Here is a 23,106-nt window from a genome sequence, read left to right on the forward strand (position 1 = left end):
GTTCGGTGTTTTGTCAATGCCTGTGTTATTCAGTCAAAAGCGAACTGAATTCCGTCAATGAACCGGACTTACATTGCAATTGCCATGCAAATGCAAATCAAGCCAAGTTTCCTAAGTGCTCGATCCTGATCTAGCAATACATTGGATTTGTCATCGAACCGGGAAGATGCAAACCCGTTGAACCGCCAGGTTGGAGAGAACCAGTCGAACCGCGCGTGGTTTATGCACTCCCCGAGCGACGCCGAGCCCGGACAGTCGCTCGACTTTGGGGTCGCTGCCATCTTTACCGATCTTCGAACCTCCTCCCAACCATCTAACAGCGTTGCCAGTGTGTTGGCTACGAGCTCTCAGAGGTAAGCTCTGGAACGAGGATAGCTGTTCTATCGCTAGTTGTTTGCTAAAATGCTTTCGGTGGCATGCAGGTTTTGATTCGGCAATCTAAGTGCAAAAGAACTAGGGTGATTGGGTTTACCCATACGGGCTATTCAATACTACAACTGTAGCCCAAGCATGAAGAGGCCCTCTTCTATGCTTGCTTATAAGAAAACTAAAATCTCTAGACCAACACACTAAACCCTAATATGTAGTCTCTGTTCTATGCCTGTCCCTAATTCTGAAGCCTATGAAGTTCATCAGTAGCATATACTGTTTGGTTTCTTCAATTAATTTCTTTCCTGATGTAAACTTCATGATAATTTTTGTTATAAATTTCAAATTGTGCTATTATATGTTTGCATTAATTTCTTATTTGAAGTTTCTTGGTTGTTTTTCCTTTCTGCATGACAGGGATAGCATACTTGTAGCAGGCTAATAAGATCGTGTGAGCTTCTGGCACTTGCTTAAAGCCTGTTTTTACCGTTTCTCCGCTCCTGAAAGGGGGAAAGAATTATCTTTTCTGGCGGTCAATACAGAAATGGGGAAGAGAAAACGGGTTGAGAACTCTGGTCAGAAGAATGCAGGTGGTGACCACCGTCCATCCACTATCTTTGTTTCCAACCTCCCCTACTCATTCAAGTCCTCGGAGGTATTCATTGATATAATTTTCTGTAGCTTTGTTGAAATTTCTCACTTGTCCGCAACTTGGTCTGAAGCTTATATAGTTTTTGTGGTTCTTCTGTTCATTCTTAGCTAGAGGCATTGTTCAGCGAAGTTGGGCCTGTGAGGCGCTGCTTTATGGTCACTTCAAAAGGTAAGTATCGTGTATTCTTGTTATTTGCAACTGATTATTTGGATTATTATGACTGGTCAGTTGGGTTTTATGATGATTGCTATAGTTTGGAATTAGAAGGAAGTAAGTGTAACTAGGTTCATTAGGGATCGATGTTTGATGCAGTTGGGTTTTTGAGAAGTGATAGACTGTTGGGGCATCTTTCCATGTAGGCTACTGAAGCTTTTGAGTCTAAAATACTTCCTGATTTCAAATTAGCTCCATTTACTCAGCTAATGTTTTGTGCGAATTAATGATAGTTCAAGAATTTTGTTGACATTTGTATACTTTATCTTTTTGCAGGATCAGAAGTGACCCGGGGTTTTGGCTTTGTCCAATTGTAAGTTTCGCATAGCTAAAGTACAATGCAATAAAGAGCTGCTTCAACTTTTGGAGCTACCACTGAACAAAAAACTTAAAGCTTGTCTAATTACTCATTGTTTTTACTGCCATTATTTGTGATTTCGCATAGATTACAGGCGTGATCCCTTTTTTTATTCCTTTCCAATTTGTTGTAACGGTGGGGCTTGTCATGTCACAACCACCTGTAGCTTGTTGGAGACCATGCCCCTAAAGCCTAAAAAAGCCCTGCTGGTGTGGAACTTAAAGCCCAAGCTTGTCACTTCACTTAAAAAATGACCTTAACTACAATCCTGATCAACAAAAACTTTGAAACTGGTTGAACTTATAAGGCCTTTTGTAGAAGTGAACTGCTCCATCTCTGGGATCAATGAATTGTAAAACAAACAGCATATTGTTTGTTTTGGGAGTTGTCAAACAAATCAATCAATTGGAGTAAAGTTTTGCTGTCTTTGTTCTCTTCAAAGATAAACGGTTGGAGAAAGATCCATGTAGGTGGTAAAAAAAATCAGGAATGTGGCCTTGTTTCTTTTATTTTTATGATCTGCATAAGTTGCTTATAATCGAACTAAACTTTATCTTAGACATGTTGATTCTCTGAAGCTCTTGCACTGTTGTGCATTCATAAGCACTAGGAGCAGTGAATGCCAATCTTCATGTAGAATACATCAATACACATAGGACATAGTGACATATTAATATGACATGGGTTCTGGACATGATTTTAATTTTTATGATTCTGTTTTTTTTAATGTCTTTTCAGAGTCTAAAAACCTGCACCGTTAGTCTATGAGTTATTGCCTTTTAGATATTCATTTGCTGTGAAATGATTATTGACTTATTATCAAGTTTTGTCATTTTGGGTACCTGATCCATTTCAGCAATCTGTCGGACTGGTCCTTACTAGTGTACTGACACATGGTACACTGGTGTGTACCGGTGTTTCACAGAGGAAGAAAAAGAGGGAGAAGAGGAAGGGGTGGCGGAGGAACAAAGGAGGAAGGAGGAAAGAAGAAGCAAGAAGAGGAAGCGATGTAGGAGGAAAAAGAAGGAAGAAAAAGAAGAAGTGGTGGAGGAGAAGGAAGAAGAGGAGTAGAGGTGAGAGCATACCTGAGAAGAAGGAACATCGGCAGTGGTAGGGGTACCAATGTTGTACGCAAGAAGAGGGCTCGCATTCGCGAGCCCTAATTTGTTTTTTATTTCCTTTTTAATGTCAAGTTGGACAGGCCCCATCGCTTTTCCATTTTTTTTTTATTTAACTGGACCACCCGAAACAGGGTGATCCACGTACCGGCCCACAACTGGATCGGTATGTACTTCCCATACCATAGTGTTTCAGGTGGTACAGCAGTCCGTGCTTGTTTTTTTTTCTTTTTAAATTTGCATTTGTAAGCTATCTGATGGCCCTTAAATTGTGCTGAGATTCTTTAGTGACATTGAATTTTTTTGCTGGAAGCAGCCAGTCTTTGCCATCAGTCTCAATTTAAAAAAAAAAAAGGGAAAAAGATTACCACTGTCATTGTATGCAATACTTGATCATCCATTATACTACTAAATTTGGTTTATGAGTTTCAGTGCCACTGTCGAAGATGCTGAGCATTCAATTCAACTTAAAAATAGGTCGGCTGTCAATGGTAGAAAAATGAGTGTTGAACTTGCAAAGCATCGCCTTCCTCTTGAGGAGCGCCAGCAAAAGGCAAAGAACTGTTACATCACTCTCCTAAACTTGATGCTTAACAGTTTCTTGTACATTCATAATATTGTGGTCTTGATGATATCTTATTCTGCAGTGCATTCAGAGGATATTGGTACCAAATATAATGAAATTATTCATTTAACAACAGTCAGTGAGATAAGAGAAATATTTGGGTCAGCAGGGTTTGTGTGGGATGTGTTGATCCCACATAAGTCAGATGAAGGGTATTTCCTTCCTTCATTTGAGAGAAATGATGGGGAGGTATAAATATTTGGGTCAGGCTAAGAGAAATATTTACAGTCAGGCTACATCCACATACTGTTCATTTCCTTCATTTGAGAGAGAGAGAGAGAGAGAGAGACAGATAAGTCAGATGTGTTTGTGTGGGATGTGTTGATCCCACATAAGTCAGATGAAGGGTATTTCCTTCCTTCTCTCTCTCTCTCTCTCGCCTTCTCCTTTTCTAATTTAATCATCAAATTAACTATGAAGTATGTTGTATTTTTCTTTCCCTTTTCAGAGTTTCAAATGGTTTTGCTTTTGTTTCTTTCACATGCAAACAAGATGCAGAAAATGTACGGTCAGTTGTCTGTTGCTGTTATTTTAAGCATATGTTACTGCTAATTCAGCTCTAAATTCTTTCTTATTAGGCCATTAAAAACATTAATGGGTGAATAATTGCAAAACGAACTGTTGCTGTTGATTGGGCAGTTTCAAAAAGAGTATATTCAGTTGCAACTGTTGCTGCTTCAGGGGAAGGTAAGTCCACTGCTTTAATTTCATAATACTACTGAACTTCTAGTTCTGCTGTACAAGAATGGACAATTTTAAGCTCTTCATTTAATATGATGTTGGTGGAATGAAGTTATAGATCAATGAGCATCAACATAAAATAAAGGTGTCATTCTATCGCATGTGATCTGGATAAATTTTATCCAATTCATTGAAGATAGAACATGTCATTTCCCTTTATTAGGAAGTGTCCACATCTTTTGTTATCTACATTATCTTTTGCCTTCAAATTTTGCATGCTGTTTTTATCTTGCTCTTTTTTTTCTAAAATTGTCCTAGACAGGATGTCTATCATTGCTGCAAAAATCAAATGCAACCTAATGCTGCTGACTGCAAAAGTTGGCCATTTCACACCTGATTTTGGAATAATCTCATATTTTTGTAGATGAGCTGTTGCAGGAACTACATTCATCATGAACATAATAATGTGGTGTCGGTAATTTATCATTCTTGACTATTAGTGTGATATTCTTGCAGTATTAATTTCTAATTGATGATTATGGATTGTCTATCATGGTTATGGTAGGATACAGGACAGCACACATTTGTCTATACATTGTCAAAATTATCTTTTTCCCGTTTTTCTTCTCAGTCACAGAAAGGGGTTTGGTGGTTATTTATTTGATAAGAACAAAATCTTTTGATATTTTTGTCATTTTTTAATGAAAATTTGGAAATGGTTTTTATTGAATAATTTTTATTTACAAGATTCCAGAATGACAGTGACAATGAAAGTAAATCTGAAAGTGATAGTGAAGTTGATAGAGATAACATGAGTACAGATGACATAAGTACAGATGAAGTCAATCTTGATGGGCTGGTGATTGAAAAATTGGCCCAGACTAATGAGAATGAAGTTTTCCCCATTGAAGTTGATTTCAGGTCAGAGGAAGAAGTTGCAAGAAAGATCCTGGATAACTTGATTAGATCATCCGCCAGTGTATCTGATCCAACTCATGGTATAGATTCCAGGACAGCTGAAAGTATTTCCGAGTCCTGGACCTCGCATCATGATGACCATAAGGAACCTCCCTTGCCTATAAAGAAAGCTGGAATAGTTGGAAACAAAGTTGGCAAAGGATCAGAAGCGGAAGTTCACGAACTTGGGAAAAGAGACAAGGATTTGGATAGAATAATTTTTATAAGCAACCTTCCCTTTGAAATTGATAGTGAGGAGGTGAAAGAGAGATTCTCTTCCTTTGGGAAGGTGCAATCATTTTTTCCTGTCCTCCACAAACTTACCAAGTATGTAAAGATCTATATTTCTGATTTTGTTGTTTATGTTTTACCACAGTGTATTTAATAACTAAGAAATATGTATGTTTCTACATGAGTTATATGGAACACCCAATCCTATATATTTTATATAGTTAATATGTCATGGTTGCTTCTTAAATGACTCATATTTAACACCCGATGGCTTTATTTTTGAAAGTTAATATGGTCATGGTTGCTCCTGCAGGCGACCCAGAGGAACTGCCTTTTTAATATTTGATAGCCAGCTGCGGCAGATGCCGCAATTTCTACAGCAAATGCTGCCCTTGGTTTAGGCATTATTATGAAGGGAAGACCACTTAAAGTTTTGAAAGCTTTAGACAAGGAATCAGTTCACAAGAAAGAACTTCAAAATTTGAAGAATGAGGCCCATGACAGACGTAATTTATATCTAGCAAAGGTGTGGCTGTTTTTCAAGTTAATTTACCTCATGACTTTTAATGGATATATTACTGTAAGTTAATCTGCTTGTTCTTGAAGCAGGAAGGTGAGATTCTTGCTGGAACACCAGCTGCTGAAGGTGTCTCAGAGAGTGATATGAAAAAGCATGAGACGTAAGTCGGTATCCTCAGCTCTTAATTCATGATGATTATTCTGCCATTGGTTGGGTAATTGGATTACATGGCAATTTCTGTTTAGTGTCTAATTTTACTTATTGCCTCTGGTGGTTCTCGTCAGATATATCGTGTACCATAACTCTAACTGTCAGTTTGCCATTGCAGTAAAAATCTTCTTACTGCATGTTTATTTTTTTGGGGTGAAACTGATATGACATATTTACCTGCAGACTTAATTTTATAGTCCAAGTATCTCGCATTAAGACATTAACCCATGTGAAACAACTAAACATAAAAAAAAAGAGATGATTGGTGTCTTCTACACTATTAGTTCGGAGACATATCATAGATATATTCTACATTTGTTTTAATTCTAGTGACATTGTTTGCAGGTATCTTATGGTGGATTTTGTAGTTTAATGGGCTTTAACTTTGGAATAGTTTCACAAAGCACATTTTTGGCTTTCTCTTCATGCACATCAGTGTTTATGCGCCCTGTTGATACAACCATATCTTTCTTGATCATTGTTTAATTATTAATTTAGACTTTTGTTCTATATCATGTAACACAGATTTTTGTGACAACTAATTTTTGACAAGGTTAAAGTTATTCCTACAGAAATTTTGTTTTTTAAAACAATTGTTCATTCAGGTTGATGAAGAAGAAGGCAGAAATGCTGCAATCTCCAAAATTCCATGTATCAAGAACTAGATTAATTATCTACAATTTGCCAAAGACTATGACTACAGAAGAAGTGAGAAAACTGTGTGTAAATGCTGTTGTTTTCCTTGCTTCCAAGCTGAAACCTGTCATTCAAAAGGTTGGGTTTTATTTCTTACCGAGCTTTCAGTTTTTTGGTATGTTATATTACTTTATTAACCTTAACACTGTTTGACTGGTAAAGCTTATGAAGGATGTGAAGAAAGGAAACGTTTTTATAAAGAAACATTCACATGGTGTAGGTTTTGTTGATTTCAAAGAACATGAGCATGTACTTGTGGCCCTAAGGGTTCTGAATAACAATCTTGGTAAGATATGATATGGTGTACACTTTTTTCCTTTAATATGATGGTGTATTGAACAGGTTGCATAAATGGCTTGCTGAATAGCAAAATTATGATTTTTTTGGTTAAATGTATATAAACAGTTGAAATGTTATCGGGTTAAGGTCCATTTTAGCCGTGGTTTTGGCCATGGACCTCTTAAGCTCTTATAATTTTCTCGTATCTAAAATAACCTTTACATTTTCAAAAACATAGCATATAAGTCTTTTCCGTCAAGTCTGAGTTAACCGATGTTAGAGTCTGCTTACGTAGCATGTTAATTCATAATAAATCATTAATCTTATATTATTGTTTGGTGGAGGCAATATGACCCATATGGTATGAGAAAGTTTGGGTATGATTGTCATCTCATGCTGGATATCCTTCCACAAGTGTTCAACATCTGCAACATGACTTTCTTTTCATCATTGTTTGGCGTTGTGCCTCCAGTAATTTGTCATATAATGTATGTGTTACTAGGAGTGAACAATTTAGTAGAGCTGACTGGTTGATGCAATGCATGATGAGCAATGAATACTCCCAAGTTTCAAGACAATAAATTCGAAATTCAACCCTATCAGACTTCACGAAAATGGTTCTTGTCTTGAGATAAATATGAAAATTCAAAGCCACCAAAGTACAATGCATCTTGAATTTAATATATATTGTAATATGTGCTTGACTTTCAGTAAATTGTGACTCATTATCTAGGTGGTTGAGGGATTCAATGTACAAGGGATCTAGGGGAAGGAAGGAAGATTGGTGGGTTATTCTAGTTTTTGAAACCTTATCAAACTTTTGTATTTTGAGCTATTAGCACTTTGTATCTCTTTTAAGTAGAGAGAGTTCTCTTTATCCTCCCATATCTCACTTCTTTTCTCACCCTCTCCTCTGTTCCATTTTGTTTTACATGACTGGTTGGCTGTTTGAACAGCTGTTGTTTGTCTGCATTGATATATCATTAAATTTTAATGGCTCATACTTGTCACATGAATCCATCCTCTAATTTTAGTGTGTGAACAATAATTTTTGGATCAAAACTATGAAGCTGTGAGAACATCTTTGCACATTCATCTTATTCTATATTTTACATATATGTTTCCTTTCACTACAATTTTTCCCTACTTTTTGTTTGATCACTGCCACATTCCTAGGTTTAATGATTTGTAGATAGTTCTGCTATTTTGCTTCTTTAATTTTCTTTTTGAGTTCTAATTTTTTGTAAAGTTATGATCACTGCCACGTTTTTAGTTCTATCTTTTCATTTTTACGTACATATGATCACTGCCACATTTTTAATTCTCTTTTTCCATGTGGACTTCAATTCTTCTTCTTTGAAGTTCAGTAGGCCTGCACAAATCACATTGCTAATATTTGGAGCATGACTCTATATATGTTAGAATTATGGAATTACAAGTGTTTTGTGTTTGATTAATGATGCATGTATATTTACATGTATATCTATCAACATTTACATTTGTCTTGTGATATCAATTATAATGAGTAGTACTACCTGGTACAGATGTTGGTTTGGTATGTGAAGAGAGCAAAGCAGACCACTGGGAGCTGTTCTTAGGTTCAAAAAAACCACTTGACCATATTTCGGCGTTTTATGCAGATTCTATTTAGTTTCAGTATCTTTAGGTTTGAACATCAGTCACTGTACTAACTTCATTTGTTTTTTGTTTGTTCAGAAACTTTTGGTCCTGATCATCGCCCCATTGTAGAGTTTGATTTTGACAGCATTCAGAAACTACAACAGAAAGCTAAGTTGGATTCTATAAAGGAGAACAATTGTAAGTCAGAAGATGGAAAAAAGAAATTTGCAACAAAGGTTTCCGACTCAAAACCACTGAGACAGACAGAGATAAAGTACCCGCTGGTGAGAAGTCAAGGCATGGAAAAGTAAGCAGAATAAGAAATAGAAGAAGGCTGCAAAAAGAGGAAATACTGATTCACCCTCTATTTCTAAGCATATGAAGTCAGAGTCAGAGTCAGAGTCGAATTTGATGCAAGTAGGCACACATGCTAAAGAAAAGCAACTAAATAAGAAGAACCAGGTATGATTAGCATAACAACACTTCAAGTTTTGTAGGCAATCGAAAGATAATGATATGACCATTGCAGATTGAAAAGCCACTTGACAAGACAACAGTAACAAATTCCTCAGAAAAGGAAGAGAAACACCAAACCTGATGGTGGTCCAAAACAACAGAAGCCAGCTAGAAAAGCAAAGAGGAGAACGGACTGGTCAGGGGAGATAAATTGGACATGCTAATCCAGCTTTCACACCATGATTCAAACCAAACGAAAGATGCTACAAGTTCTGGTCATAAAGTCAGAAGATGGTTTGAGTCAGCTTCCTAACGTCAGCTCGGATCAGATTTTTCTTCTCTTGCAATATAAAGCTTTGCGTCAGGGCTTATCCCAAGGTTGAGATGGATGCATCCCCGCACTCAACTTTTGCGTCGGACCAAATGCAACCCATTAGCGGTGTTTTAATTTGGATTTTTGATATTGGGGTTGGAAGTTGTACACTGAAGTTTCTTGAGAATTTACTTCCTAAAATTATATGCATTTTTGCTGCTTTGAGAATTACCATATGCTGTATTGTTCTTCGAAGAGGTGTCTTGTCATGTTGGAAAATGTTGTTGTTTCCTTCTGCTATATATGCGGTGGGTCCCGCTGAACAGAGAAATGAGAACGAAACTTTCTTTGCTCGGTGTAAATGTATCAAATTCTTTTATAGATGACGCGTTGTCTGATGTCACTGGCGATCCAGTTCGGGTGGGGCGGTCAGCCGGCGACGGTTCTAATTGACTGTAACATCTCTTATCGAGTGGGGTCCGCTGTCCTTGTGACCACCGGATCTCTTTCTAGACGCGCGTTCTGACGTGGTCACGTTCGTTCGTCCAACAGACATTGAACCTGGACATGTTTTCCGTTCCCATCCCCTTGCCTATATATATAGTCGGAGCCTGTTCCGTTGCCCAACGAAATCGGTCCTCATTTTGATCGACGGCCAAATTGGGGTTCCCAGTTTCTCGTCCCATCTCCTTCTGTCATCACAGGCAAGAGAACCCGGTGGGATGGCTCCTGCAATTGCGGTACACACCGAATGCGCCGGAAGGCAAGGCCTAGGTCTGAGGAAGGCGGCGCCTGCGTCGGAGGTGGAGGAGCTGAGGCGGCGGAACGCGGAGCTGGAGCGGGAGGTGAGGGAGCGGCGGGCGAGGGAGGAGGATGTGCGGGCGGAGTTGGAGCGGACGAGGGCGCGGCTGCGGGTGGCGGAGGAGGCAGAGGAGAGCCTGTGCGCGCAGCTGGGAGAGCTGGAGGCCGAGGCCGTCACCGACGCCCGTGCCTGCAACCTCCGCATCAAGGAGCTCTCCGACCAGCTCGAGCTCGCACGCCGCGCCATCATCACCCGATCCTCTTCCTCTCTTTCCTCGTTCTCCGATGGATCGTGATCCCGCTGTTTTGACGAGGAAAGGAGAGAACCCGAAAGATTGTTCTATTTGTCGCCCCCTCCGCATGACATAATGACGCGAGGCTTTCTTCCTTTTTCTTTTTATATTATATATAGGTGTAGTGCGAACACAAATATTAAGATTGGATTGAGCTAAGTTGCTGCGGTTTGAGCTTCGAGCCTCTTCTGATTGTGTCAGAATCGGGTTCAATTAAGTACTTGAATTTGACTTCTTTCATGCTGGATCAGTTCAATTTTGTACCATGACACCGCCCGTCCAATTTTGTATGGTATGGTATGGTGAGCATTAGAGAATGAAGGCATGATATTAATATTTTTAAATATTAAAAACAGGGGGAGGGATGGGGGATTCGACCCTGGGCCTCCAAGAATCTGGGTGGGAGCAGCTTCGCATGGAAGCAAGGAAGATCGAGAGCGACCCCGACGTCGAGCTCTCCTCAGACGCCAAGCTCGTCTCTAGATTCACTAATTCGTCCTCCGGTCTCTCTAAACCCTCTCTTTCTCTCTCTCTCTCTCCTTCTTAGTTTCCCTATTTCATTTGAGGTTTGGAGCAAATGAATGAATTCACCGCGATCCCTAGATCGGAAGTCCTTGTTGATCCTCGAATTTTGAATGATTCTTTTTAGGTTTAGTTTGAACGGAATGACTGAAGTCCATTGCCAGAGGTTCGACTCGGACTCGATACCTAATCAAAATTTCCAACATTGTCAACTGCTTAGTGCCTTGTGTGTGTTTTCGTTTATGGTATTGGGGGTTGTGTTCCATCGGATCATTTCCTCCGTTGTGCCTTGCAGATTAGTTGCTTCTTACAGTAACGACGGAATTTGTGGAGTTCCTTTATGATCATATGAACTCAACTTTAACTAGTTAGTTAGATCCTTTGTCCTTCAACTAGACTTCTAGGTTGTTTAGGTAATGCCAAATCTCTCATGGACCTATCTTGGTTTCCAATCTTGCTTCATGGTTGATATGGACCCAGCCAACAATGCTAGGAAAACTCTAGGGTGTTTATGATGATGAATTTGAGAAATTCTTTGACGTTTGTATAGATTGTTGCTTACTTGTGGTAAATATCATTTGTGTGGCAAATAAGTTCAGATCAGTCGTCCTATAGAACTAATCGAGTGCCCTTTTTTTCTTTTATAATTAGTTGACTAGAGTTACATAATTTTGATGTGTAGCCAATTGGTTGGCTGACTTGTTAACTAATTTATCACTGTTTAAACAGGTTGAGTCAATTTTTGTGATCAAGTTAGAATTGGACATTCTATTTACCGTTTAGATGATTGTGTTTGCACATGTATCTTAGATATTTGTTTCAATGAAACAATCAAGAGGGAGTTTTAGTTACGAGTTTGTGTGCATTTTTTTAGTTGGCGCCTTATAAACAACCTTTTCTCCTTCTTCATAAAGAGTAGGTTAAGGATGACTAGTTGTCCTATCTATGTTTATAAACTGCCAATCAGGAATAGGGGATATCTATTGTTATGTGGTATTTATGGATGGGATATCTTCTGAGAATTGCAGATGATATAGGAGGAAGGAATTTTATGTAAAAATCATGACAAAAATTCGTAAAATTTGGAGTCTGAAGCCCAATCTTACCAGCCATTAGAATCAAATTTTAAGCTTTTCTAGCTATGTTTTGGCAAGTCTTGAAGCTCTTGAACAAGTGTGGCGGTTATGGTCTCTATTTTTGAGAAACTCTCGACACCTACTGGTACATATATCATTTTTTTATTTTTTTTGTTTTATTCAATGATATTCGGTGGTATAGATTGGTACCTTCTGGTATACCAGTACCATATTTTATTCAAAACTAGTAATGGACCGGTATTTAAACCTTAGTCTGAGGATTGTCTAAGTTTATTTTTTCTTTTACATATGTTTTTTTTTATTTGCATCTAGATTAGACTAACTTGTTCTTAGAGCATCAACTTGGAGATAGTTCTATTATGGAATTAGATGTTAGCAATGGGATAATTTCAAAACGATGAATTCATACTGATAGGAGAATAAAGAGTAGAAGAATCAAGGGAGATGGGAAAGATGACAGAGCATAGCATTGGCTCCTTTCACAATTTTGAGCACCTATTTTGTCTAGACACTATAGTTGGCAGCTATCATCAATGTAATAGTAGCAAAATAGTGAAATTGACTGCTCTGAAGTAGGACCTACACAGTTTTGCCTGGGAGTGGTACCCAAAGAGGAGTGGTCCCCAAAGGTGCCCCTAAATGAGCTGTCATCGATATACATGGCTGATGTTTGAGGCCAGCCTAGCAAGACCGTGTTAGATGCCTGAGTTCTTAACATGGCTAAGCTCATATAGCCTGAAATTGCTCTTCTGCATGACTTATTCTTGGGGTTGCCCTTAGTTCATTCTTCAAGTTTCTGTGCCAAAATAGATACTTTGCATTCACAAGGCCTGCCACATGCTCCATGATATTGTCAATCGATATATTCATCTAACAGTTATAAAATCATCAGTTAGAATTGTTTTGCTGCATTTAGCATGTGTCTGTTATGTGCACAATGATCTAGAAACTGAAAATATGTGATGACAGAGAAAGTATGTGCAGTGCATACGGTTGTGAAGTTCATTTTATGTAGATTTCTTTAAAAGTTATAGCATAAATAAATTGTAATGATGATTTCATCTAATGAAGCATGGGTATGTAACAATGTTTTAGGAGAAGGTTAGGTTTTGGGTTGTGCATTTGGTTGTCAGCCAAATATTTTTTGATAGATAGACATTACTAGATAATGAGAAAATTTTTTCCTTGAATAAGTGGCTTAGTTATCTCATGACTTGCTCATTTGCAAATATCCTAAGAAACATATTTAGATGACAGACATAATTTTATGTACATATTCCTTCTTTCTCCTGCTATTATGTCCTTGACGGTCAACTGAGAGTATCTTTTTTACTGAGAGAAATTGATGGATATTTCAGGTTATGGAGACACTGAATCACCATTATAGGATCAAGCAGATCATGGAAGTCCATGGAGATGGAAATCCGATCCTTACTTGAGAAGCTACTGGATGTTAATGATGTCATGAGCCGTTGTGCTGCATCGGCAGACCTACAACTTCACTAAACCAAAAACTACCAAGTACAGAGACATGCTACACCGAATCACACAGGTCATTGTGTTTTGCTTTCACTTTCAAATGTTTTGTAATACTAACCTGGCAGCCCTTTTAAATTAATTTTACAACTGAATCATCACCATAGAGTCCACCAAAATTTGAGGTTTTCTTTTTTTTTCTTGAGCTGTCAATCTAAACCCAACTAAGCTTTTGCAAGAAAATAATGTTTGTTCATGCAGGTATAATATTATCATTTGGACAGAGTAGGACAAAATTGCTGTGAAAATAAAGAGCTAAAAGAAATTTGGCCGCAACTCAACATTGTTACTTTTATGACTCTTTGTAGACCTTGTGAGCTATTATTTACCATTCTGTATGGTTGTAATGTTTAGGGAATATTTTGCTCTAATACTATCTTGTGCATGAGATGACAAGTTCTGTGCCTGACCTTTTATCATTGATTCGTTGATCCGGATAACAAAAAATCGATGCCTGCATAAGGAAGAGGACCTTGGGGCTCGAGATATTGTTGTGTTGCATGCTCCGTTGGTATAGGTCTAATAATTTTCAGTCTATTCTGCATAGAACTTTGTTTGCTGATTAATCATATAAGCAATCAAGGTTTTGCTCAATTATTCGGATGTGTAGTTCTCTTAGTTTATTGCTTCACTTTTCTTGGACTAAAGTTCATTATTTTCTTCCAGAATTGTTTTCCTAGTATCTTAATTCAAGCCGATTGTTGGAGGGTTCTTTGCCAATTCTCTGGAGTCTTTATTCTTTAAATAGCTTTACTTCCCATGATTAAGTTTTATTTTATTTTGCTTATTAAAAGACTACGTTTGTTGATGCAAAGTTCGTAACTTCTAGAATTGTGTAGTGTTATTGTACCAATTGCTCTCCTACTGATGTTACTGTTATGAAGATTTTTTTTTATGTGTGAAATCAATTATCACATGAAATATCTGGCTCTGATGTATAATGTCTCTGTTTCAGAATATTTCTTCATTCTATAATTAACATTTACAAAGAGGAACACTACATCTGTTCATTGCTTGTGGTGCTAATGATTAAAAGTTGGAAGTTAAAAAAAAAACATCTTTGTCATCAACATGTCTGTTGTGTTACTTTTTGCATCTTCTTGATGCTTTTTCTTCTTTCTTTGGTCATTCTTTCTGATTTTTTTCCTCAAATTCGGCTTAGGAATTTAAAAGAACTAAAGGGAACTTGGACTCCACAAGTGAGCATGCTGAACTTCTTGACTCAGTGGTTATATCAGTGAATCCAAGATGAGCAATGGTCAAAATTCTATATGACCTATGCTTTTGTAATCAGTTGCTTTGTATAGACATCAGGGACTATGTCACCCAGGGTAAATTTGCTACGAGAGAGAGCAGCAATTCAAGGAAGCATAAGTCATGTAAGATTCTTCTTTGGTGTGACTGGATTTGATCACTAATTTACTCCTAAGATGAATATTATCTATCACATGTCTAACTTTTTGGCCATATCAACTACTGGATTTTGTCATCACTTGTTAGCAGCTGCTTCAAAAAAAGCAACTCCAAACAACTTGCTTTACTGGATGAAATCTTTGAACTTCAACAATGGATTTCCCTCACTGGAGCTGTGTCTCCGTGTCCTTCATATATACAAACACAAACACATGTGCATACATACATATATACATATATATGCACCGATTCAAGGATGTAACACATAATTAGTGAGACTGCCTGCAATCCTCATGTAATTATTATATATTCAGAGTGTTGAAAATGTTTCACTTTTGTTTCTTCATTTCACTTTTTATTTGGAATTTTTCTGAAATACTTGCCTAGAAAATTGAACACTAAAATTCTAGTACCTTGCTCATTAATTTGGTGGGAAATATTTTTAGTATTAAGGTTTTGGATACTGAGGGCAAAGTTTTATATTTTTGGTATCTATTGGTTCTACTTTTGTTCTTGAAGAGACCTTCTAAGATTCTCTATTTCTGCTCTGTTAGCTTATAAAATTTTGAGACTCTACATAAATGCATGCACATATATACATGTACCTGTACAAGTCTAATTACACAGTCCAGTCCAAAATTCAGGCCTTCTCTTTAGTCAAGTTCTATTTCTCTTTATTACTCTTGTACTGGGTTTCATATCCATGTTCAGCTGCAAACTTATTTGATACCCACACATGCTTTGGTGGCATCTAGTAATCAAATTATGGTCACAAGAATTTGCACTGTCCAGTACTGATATATAAAGAATATTATTAACTCCTTACCTTTTACTCTTTGTTTATTCTGCAAGTAAACTTTAACCCTATCCGGTCTTGAGGTGTGAGAGGAAGCCTGGAAAAGATCCACATAGGACCATATATTGGCATTACCAAACTCAAAGTTTATTCGGCATGAATGAGATTGGGATCATACACATGATATCTAATGTGAGAAACCTATTCTACCGTTCTCACTTGCATAATGATATGTGTATAAAGTTCATATCTCCTATTTTAATGATGAACTGAATAGTCATCTGAGCCACATATAAAGACCGTCCTGCTGTATGCATGCTTATTAAGCATCTATGCTATTTCAATCTATAAATTGTATGATCTTAAAGTTTTTGAACCGACACCAAGGTATGTTATGAACTGACTCATTTTGTTACTTGCATCCAGATTGATGGGTTGATTGGTCAAAGCACAATTGACAAGATCAGTTTTGGGAGCACAAGGGATTTTACTCGGCGATGCTCAAGGAAAAGTGAACCAGCTTGGTGACTGCGATACGAGGCCTTATATGTGTCCAAGCAGCCTCCTGTCTTGAGATACTTGCTGTCATCTTCATGTATGTTTGTTATACTGGTTGCCTAATTCTTTGGTGCTTGCAGGTGCCATGGAAGCGTTCAAAAGATACCATTATCCTCTCTGCAGTCATTGCAGGCTGCACTCTCTTCCCAATTGTTTCCTGGCTATCAAAATGTTGGCTACAGATGTTGATCAGAGTTGCAAAGTGGACCAATACATATGACATGGCATACCCTAATTTTGTGTGTTGATATTAAAACAGTAGCAGTCTCGATTATTTGCATCTGTTTCAGAACTCTGTCAGCAACCCACTGTACGGTGCTGGAAGTAGTTTGCAATGTGAGTTAAAAGGTAAAACAGAGAAGTATATTAGCAGTCAACCAGTTTTGTTCTTCGAGCAATCTAACAAATGGGTCGTTAGATTAATCTCTGTGAACTTGTGATTCATGTTTTCATTTTATCAGTGCCATTCTATCTAAAATCTTTGCTTTTGATTATTACTACAGGCCTTGCAGCAAAGATTCTTTACTTTCTTACCAAATGGAATAAACTGAAGCTGAAGCCATGCAGGATTGCTTTTGTAGGTTAACTGAAATGCGATGCATTGGTGGAATGAAATGACACGTGCAGCTCAGTGAAGGTCATCGATCGATCGGACCTTTAGGACTGTATACATCCATACATACAAAAAGAAAGGAGGTCGCCGAGAGAGGGAGAGCTGATGTCGAACAGAAGAGGCTCATCATGCATGGTGAAAGGTTTCCTCCGTCAGCTCGACCCGGGCCACACTGTCGTCGTCCACCGCCGGTCGTTGGTCCTTGTACACGTACCACTTGGCGGCCACCAGGTAGACCATCAAGTTCACCAGGCACAGGGCCGCCAGCAGCCAGTAGAAGTTGTTGAGCTTACCGTGGTTGAGGTTGTCGGCGAGCCACGCACCGTGGCCGCTCTGCCCCGTGATACTATCCACCGCCGCCACCAGCGCGGTGCTGACGAAGAACCCCAGCGACAGCGTGCTCAGGAACAGCCCCGTGCTCATGGTCTTCATCCCCTTGGGGCACTCCCGGAGGAAGAAGTCCAGCTGGCCGACATAGGTGAAGGCCTCGCCGGCGCCCACCAGGAAGAACTGCGGGATGAGCCAGAAGACGCTGAGGGGGACAGTGGCGCCCATCTCGAGGGCGGCCGGATCCGACCGGGCCACCCGGAGGCGCTTGATCTCGGTGAGGGCAGCGGAGGCCATGGCCAGGGCAGAGAGGCCGAGGCCGATGCCGATGCGCTGGAGCGGGGTGAAGCCGTGGGGGTTGCCGGTGAGGCGCTTGGCGACGGGGACGATGACGCGGTCGTAGATTGGCACAGTGATGAGGATGGAACCGACGAAGAAGACGGTGAGGGAGCCGGACGGGATCTCGAAGGAGCGGCCGACGTGGCGGTCCATGGTGTTGGCCTGCGACACCGAGAAGGTGGTCATCTGGGCGTAGACGGTCCAGAACATGATGGTCGTGGCCCAGATAGGCAGCATCCGGATCACAGTCTTCACTTCCTCCACGTCAGTGATGGTGCAGAGCTCCCATTTGCTGTGCTTGTCCGCGATAGTGTTCACGTTGATGGCAGCCCTGTCCAGGAAACTGCAAGGGAAGAAGACGACCAAACACTGAGAAGCCGACATTGCAACAGCAGAGCATATTTGTCTACACTATTCTATAGTTGGGGTGTGGACGCTTCTCAGGTAATTAAGTCGGCCTTTCGGCCACTGAGAAGCCATCGCACAACGTTGCTGCTGCTGCGTCTTCTTCTCCTCCACTTCGACTCGGGCCTCCACAGACTGTCCATCGTCCAGTTGAAGCCACGACAGGAGCACATGTCGCTTGCTCTCTGTCGGGATCGACAACCAAATCATGTTAATGCTCCTGCAATTTGCATGAGATGGACTGACACATCTCCATCACCTCCAAAACTCAGTGTCAATATGCTGCCATCGACATAGTAATCTCGTTGGATGCTTCACACCTGCCACTATATCTCTCTCGTGCCAGCTTGTCCCGCACAAACCAGAAGGATGTTTGGCTTGTGGATGGATGGGTACCCTCAGTTCACTTCTCCGCTTCCCAACAGAGTCTAATGCTTTCCACAACGACAGTACTAGAACGATGGCAGCCTAAATTGGTCGATCATGTGGTCTGTCGAGTAAATATCAGGATCCCATCTCTCTTCTTCGCCTCCTCCTTTTACTGCACAGGTAAAGGCCATTTATTGGGTGGCAGGTGCCCTTGGTGGGGAGCCTTGCCAAAAAACACATTTTGAGCTTATCCTTAACATTCATCGGAGCTTTCATCTACTATGGCAGGAATTCTCGAGTCGTCTGCTATAGTCTCTCTCCCACACATCAAACTACTGGATGAGGTAAAAGAAGACTAGTGATTCAAACACGACCTAAAAGTGTTCCGTTGTTACTTGTTAAGAGTAGGAAGCAACGAGCAGCATCAATAAACTGTGTTGTGTGGTAGTACTTCTTGCACAGTAAAGAAAGATGCCGAAAGGGGGAACGTGCATACCGGAACTGCTTGGTGTGAGCCAACCTCTGCTTCGCCTTGCTCTTCCTTGATCCGTTCTCTGCCGCCGCCGCCTGCTTCGCGTCGATATCGTGCAGCAGGGAAGGATCCGACGGCAGCTCGAGGCCTCGCTTCCTCCACGCCGCCACCACCACCGTCGCGATCTGTGTCAGGGGGCTCCCCGCCAGCTTCTTGAACCTGTACCTCCTCGTCCCCGCTAGGAACACCACCAGCCCCACGACGATGGACGAGGCGCACAGCCCGTACCCCCACCGCCGGCCCAGGTGGTCCTGGATGTACACCAGCACCGTCACGGCGAGCAGCGAGCCGAGGCTGATGAAGAAGAAGAACCAGCTGAAGAACTTCAGCATCTGCGCCTTCTCTCCGCTGTTCGTCTCGTCGAACTGGTCGGAGCCTAACCCGGACACGCTCGACTTGAGCCCTCCGGTGCCGAGCGCCGTCAGGTACAGCGCCAGGTAGAGCACCCCCATCTGCAGCCCGGAGGCCTCAGCGCAGCTTCCGGACGCCGTGTCGGCGCACGGAGGCGGGTGCAGCCCCGGCAGAGCGGTCGATATGGTCAGAATGGTCACGCCCTGATTAAGCCGCGATTTCCACGGGACACGTTCCATAAGTCTGTGAGCGAGGAGGAGATACAACCGGAAACGGAGCAGGGGGTGGTGGTATTAGTGCTTACGGAAGCCTGAACGGCGGTGAATATGCCGACGGTGAGGTAGCGGCCGAGGTAGGCGTCGGCGACGAAACCACCGAGGAGGCAGAGCATGAAGGAGACGCCCATGAAGTTGGTGACGACGTTGGCCGCATCGGCATTGCCCAGGTGCATGGTGCCCGTCAAGTACGTCACCAGGTTCACCGCGATCCCCAGCGTCGCCAACCTCTCGTTCAGCTCCACCACTACAAACAGTTGCAGCTAAATGGTTTAGACGCCATGCATGCACAAACGAGAAAGGAAGGCTAGCCTGCAAAGGATTCAAAGCAAAGATGAGACGCATGCCCAGAATCATGGCGGCGCCGGTCCAGCCGCCGGTCCGGGAACGGACAGCGAGGCGGCCCTTGTAGTCCCAGGCGTCGGATAGCACCTCGCCGGATGCTGCGGAGGTCTCGGGCAATCCCACCGTGTTGGTCTTCATCACCACTTGTTGCACTAGTAGATGAATTTGCAGAGGGAGGAGGAAGAAGAAGATGATGCTTCTCTTCTTGTGCACATGCCGATGTCAATGAGGCGGCTACCTATATATACAGATCAAATGGCAAAGACAAAAGTTAACCTGCACGCGAATCCAATTTGGCAGTGACTCCTGGCCCATCAATACAACTGGGAATCTTAACCTTCTTCTTGCCAAATCAGGCAGTGATGCTTGTCGAATTCCGCTTAATTTTTCTTGAACAATAATGACTACATTTGGGAATTCAGTTGTTTGTTTCCCATCTGTTCTTGAAATTTAGTTAAAGTCGTTACATTTACCTACAAAAGTTGATTATATATTGAGCTTTTTCGAATCCTCAACCCAAATAACTAAATCGTGTATGTCATCGCCAAATTAAAGCTCATGTGAATTAGTATATATATATATATATATATATATATATATATATATATATATATATATATATATATATATATATATATATATATATATATATATATATATATATATATATATATATATATATATATATGCACATAAAATATATCTGTGATCCTCAAACTCTTAAGATAAGTTGAAGCATGAAGCTGTCCTCTCTGTCCTCGAAGCTTTTAGTTAATTACAGAAACAAAGTCGGTACCTCGATGGATCAGGCCGCAATAATCAACGGTTGGAATTGAATCCGGTCGGGTCATTTTCGGCTCGATGTTTGATTAGATTTGGGTCGGATCAGATATGATCGGAGCTCATCAGTCGGCACTGTTACTGTATACGTCGCATCAACAAAGAGACTGTCAAGGCCGGAGTTGACCACAATGGAGACTGCAACTGGAATTCATATTTCCGTTCAACTACAATTGACGATCAGTGTATATATGTAGGGAGAGAGAGCTGAAATCTGTGCATGTCAACATATATAAGTTGGAGATGCAACAAATAGGTTACCAACTCGTTATCGTGCAGGTAGTGATGGAAACAACAATATATTCCATTGTCCTTGCACACACTCTTGTTCTTTGTTAAAGTAATCCATGGATTTCTCTTTTCTTTGTCCTTTGGAGCATTTGATCCTTGATCTTTTTCTTGAAAATTATAACACTTGGATTGTATGATATTGATCTAACTAGTAGAAGATTTATAAGGTGATAAGAGCATAATGAAGTTGGTCACCTAAGGTGGATGATTGGAATAACTCTATGATTGATAGAGGTAGCTTTATGAGAGTTGAAGATAGTTTATCTTTTTCATTATGACAATATATGCAATTATTATTGGTTCATCCTCCGTAGTGACCTACTAAGTTCCGCCATCCGTAGTGACCTCTCATCGCTAGTTAGGGTTTGATGTATCAAGTCATAGTTAATGAAATAATTCATGGGAATATAATACTTTAAGTCGAAGAGCCTAAAAAAATATAATTTTTTATACTTCAAAATAGAAAAATAGAGTAATTAAGCGTAAAGTGATTTTTTTTAATAATTTAGATCATTATCGGATAATGAATGAGTTGATCGAGTTGTGCTGATTTATGATTTACGATCTTATTTTTTCACACCACAAAATTTATCAATATATATATATATATATAAAATACCGAATAAATAAGCCCAACCCGACCGTCTTTTCTATGGAAGATTAAATAAAGCTGATGGGTATTAATCTATTTCAACTTGCTTTTAGATTGGCGTTGCGTCGATCACACCCGATCGATATGTTTAGCTTCACAAATCCGTCCTTTATTCCCCGAGAGAGAATAGCCACCGCTGAAGGATCATCGCCTGCAACGACACATCTTTCTCTGCATTACTTTCCATTTCTTTTTCCGCTCAATGGATGCTCGCCCGAGCAATGAGCACCTCACCTCATGGAAATGTGTGTACGTTCAAGATACTCCCCTTAATTTGTATGCTTTTCGGAGTGGCTGCGTTGTATGGCCTTGGTTCGAACTCGGAAGAATTGGCTTCGTAATGGTGACAACAATCATCACAGATGACTGCTTCGACAGCGGAAAAAGGAATGATCAGTCCTCACCTGGGAATTCGCTAGAAGAGGAAAAGTAATTTCTGAGCTGACTCGGTGATATCGTGTTTCACTATGTTGTTTACTGGTCCAAAACTAAAGTGTGTGAGCGAGAGGAGGAGCCGACAGCTATTGCATGGTTTCCACGCGTTTGTCTCTGCAGGGAGTTCAGGTGCCAATCACCAAAGCAGCTTTGGCAAAAGCCTAAGATAACGATGATCCACTTCCGTTTGCCTGGGAGCACATGGCTGCTGATACTTACCGCAGCAAAAGGAAAGCCTGCAAGATCGATAGAAATACCATGTCAGAGGTGATGGAGAAGACGATAATTCTGGTGGCGTGCTTGAGGGCGACCTGCACTACGTACAGAAGCAGCAGGATCACCTGGAGAATTCCTTCTGGGTATCGGTTCGCCAGGGGAAGGTATTGACTTCAGAGATCAAATATAAAACGATAGTGGGGGCTTTATATATGCTCGAGAGTTATCCCTGAGGTGACAGATCTGATAAGATAAATACCTTTTTTTTAATCAAATTCATATATATTATTATAGCTTCTTTCGGAAAAATATCTTTACGATTCATTTTTATTGTTTGTAGTGACGAGGATAATAATGACGATAACTCGGGTGACATCAGCTGCCACAAATGACGCCTCACGTTTTCGTTGACCTGTCAGCACCTGGTCAACGCGGACCGGAACTCCGACCAAGGCACAATCCTGCTCAAGTTCGATCCCTCACGTTACGCCAACATCGATGTTAGACGCTACCATAAGTACGATTTTGTTCCCTGCGGGCAGGCGCACCAGGCAACGATAACCCTCACTATAAAAACCCTCGCGCTCCGAGGGAAAAGATGAGGCACACCAAAGAACAGATAAAAAACCCCCTGCGACTATTCACTAATTTGATCGTCGGAGGGGTCGGGCCGAGCTCATCGACTCGACCTGTGTGCAGGTGCGAAGACGGAGGCCTCCCACTAGACGCTCAAGCGAGGAGTTCCCTCCCGGATGAGACAACGACCCCATCTCGATCGGACCATCGCAATCGGCCACTTTAG

At 40.7% G+C, this 23,106-nt stretch overlaps 2 protein-coding genes and 2 pseudogenes across 2 annotated transcripts; 3 read left to right on the top strand and 1 right to left on the bottom strand.

Annotated features, from left to right (window-relative positions):
* Nucleotides 1–190: 190 nt before the first annotated feature.
* Nucleotides 191–9,553, top strand: LOC135587064 (uncharacterized; annotated as a pseudogene).
* Nucleotides 9,554–9,908: 355 nt separating this feature from the next.
* Nucleotides 9,909–10,566, top strand: LOC103983852 (protein RESPONSE TO LOW SULFUR 4). Its single transcript, XM_009401169.3, has one exon. It carries the CDS (start codon nt 10,021–10,023, stop codon nt 10,393–10,395), a length of 375 nt encoding a protein of 124 aa, XP_009399444.2. The 5' UTR covers nt 9,909–10,020; the 3' UTR covers nt 10,396–10,566.
* A 169-nt stretch (nt 10,567–10,735) lies between these two features.
* LOC103983843 (Golgi SNAP receptor complex member 1-2-like) lies at nt 10,736–16,570 on the top strand (annotated as a pseudogene).
* A 317-nt stretch (nt 16,571–16,887) lies between these two features.
* LOC135643500 (protein NRT1/ PTR FAMILY 6.3-like) lies at nt 16,888–20,147 on the bottom strand. The gene is made up of 4 exons (XM_065160557.1): nt 19,873–20,147; nt 19,555–19,772; nt 18,864–19,453; nt 16,888–17,936 (listed from the first exon to the last, which is right to left on the bottom strand). The coding sequence occupies exons 1-4, from the start codon at nt 20,006–20,008 to the stop codon at nt 17,054–17,056; spliced, it is 1,827 nt and encodes a 608-aa protein (XP_065016629.1). The 5' UTR covers nt 20,009–20,147; the 3' UTR covers nt 16,888–17,053.
* Nucleotides 20,148–23,106: the final 2,959 nt, after the last annotated feature.

This window comes from Musa acuminata, chromosome BXJ1-1 (assembly GCF_036884655.1).
Source record: "Musa acuminata AAA Group cultivar baxijiao chromosome BXJ1-1, Cavendish_Baxijiao_AAA, whole genome shotgun sequence".
NCBI lineage: Eukaryota > Viridiplantae > Streptophyta > Magnoliopsida > Zingiberales > Musaceae > Musa > Musa acuminata.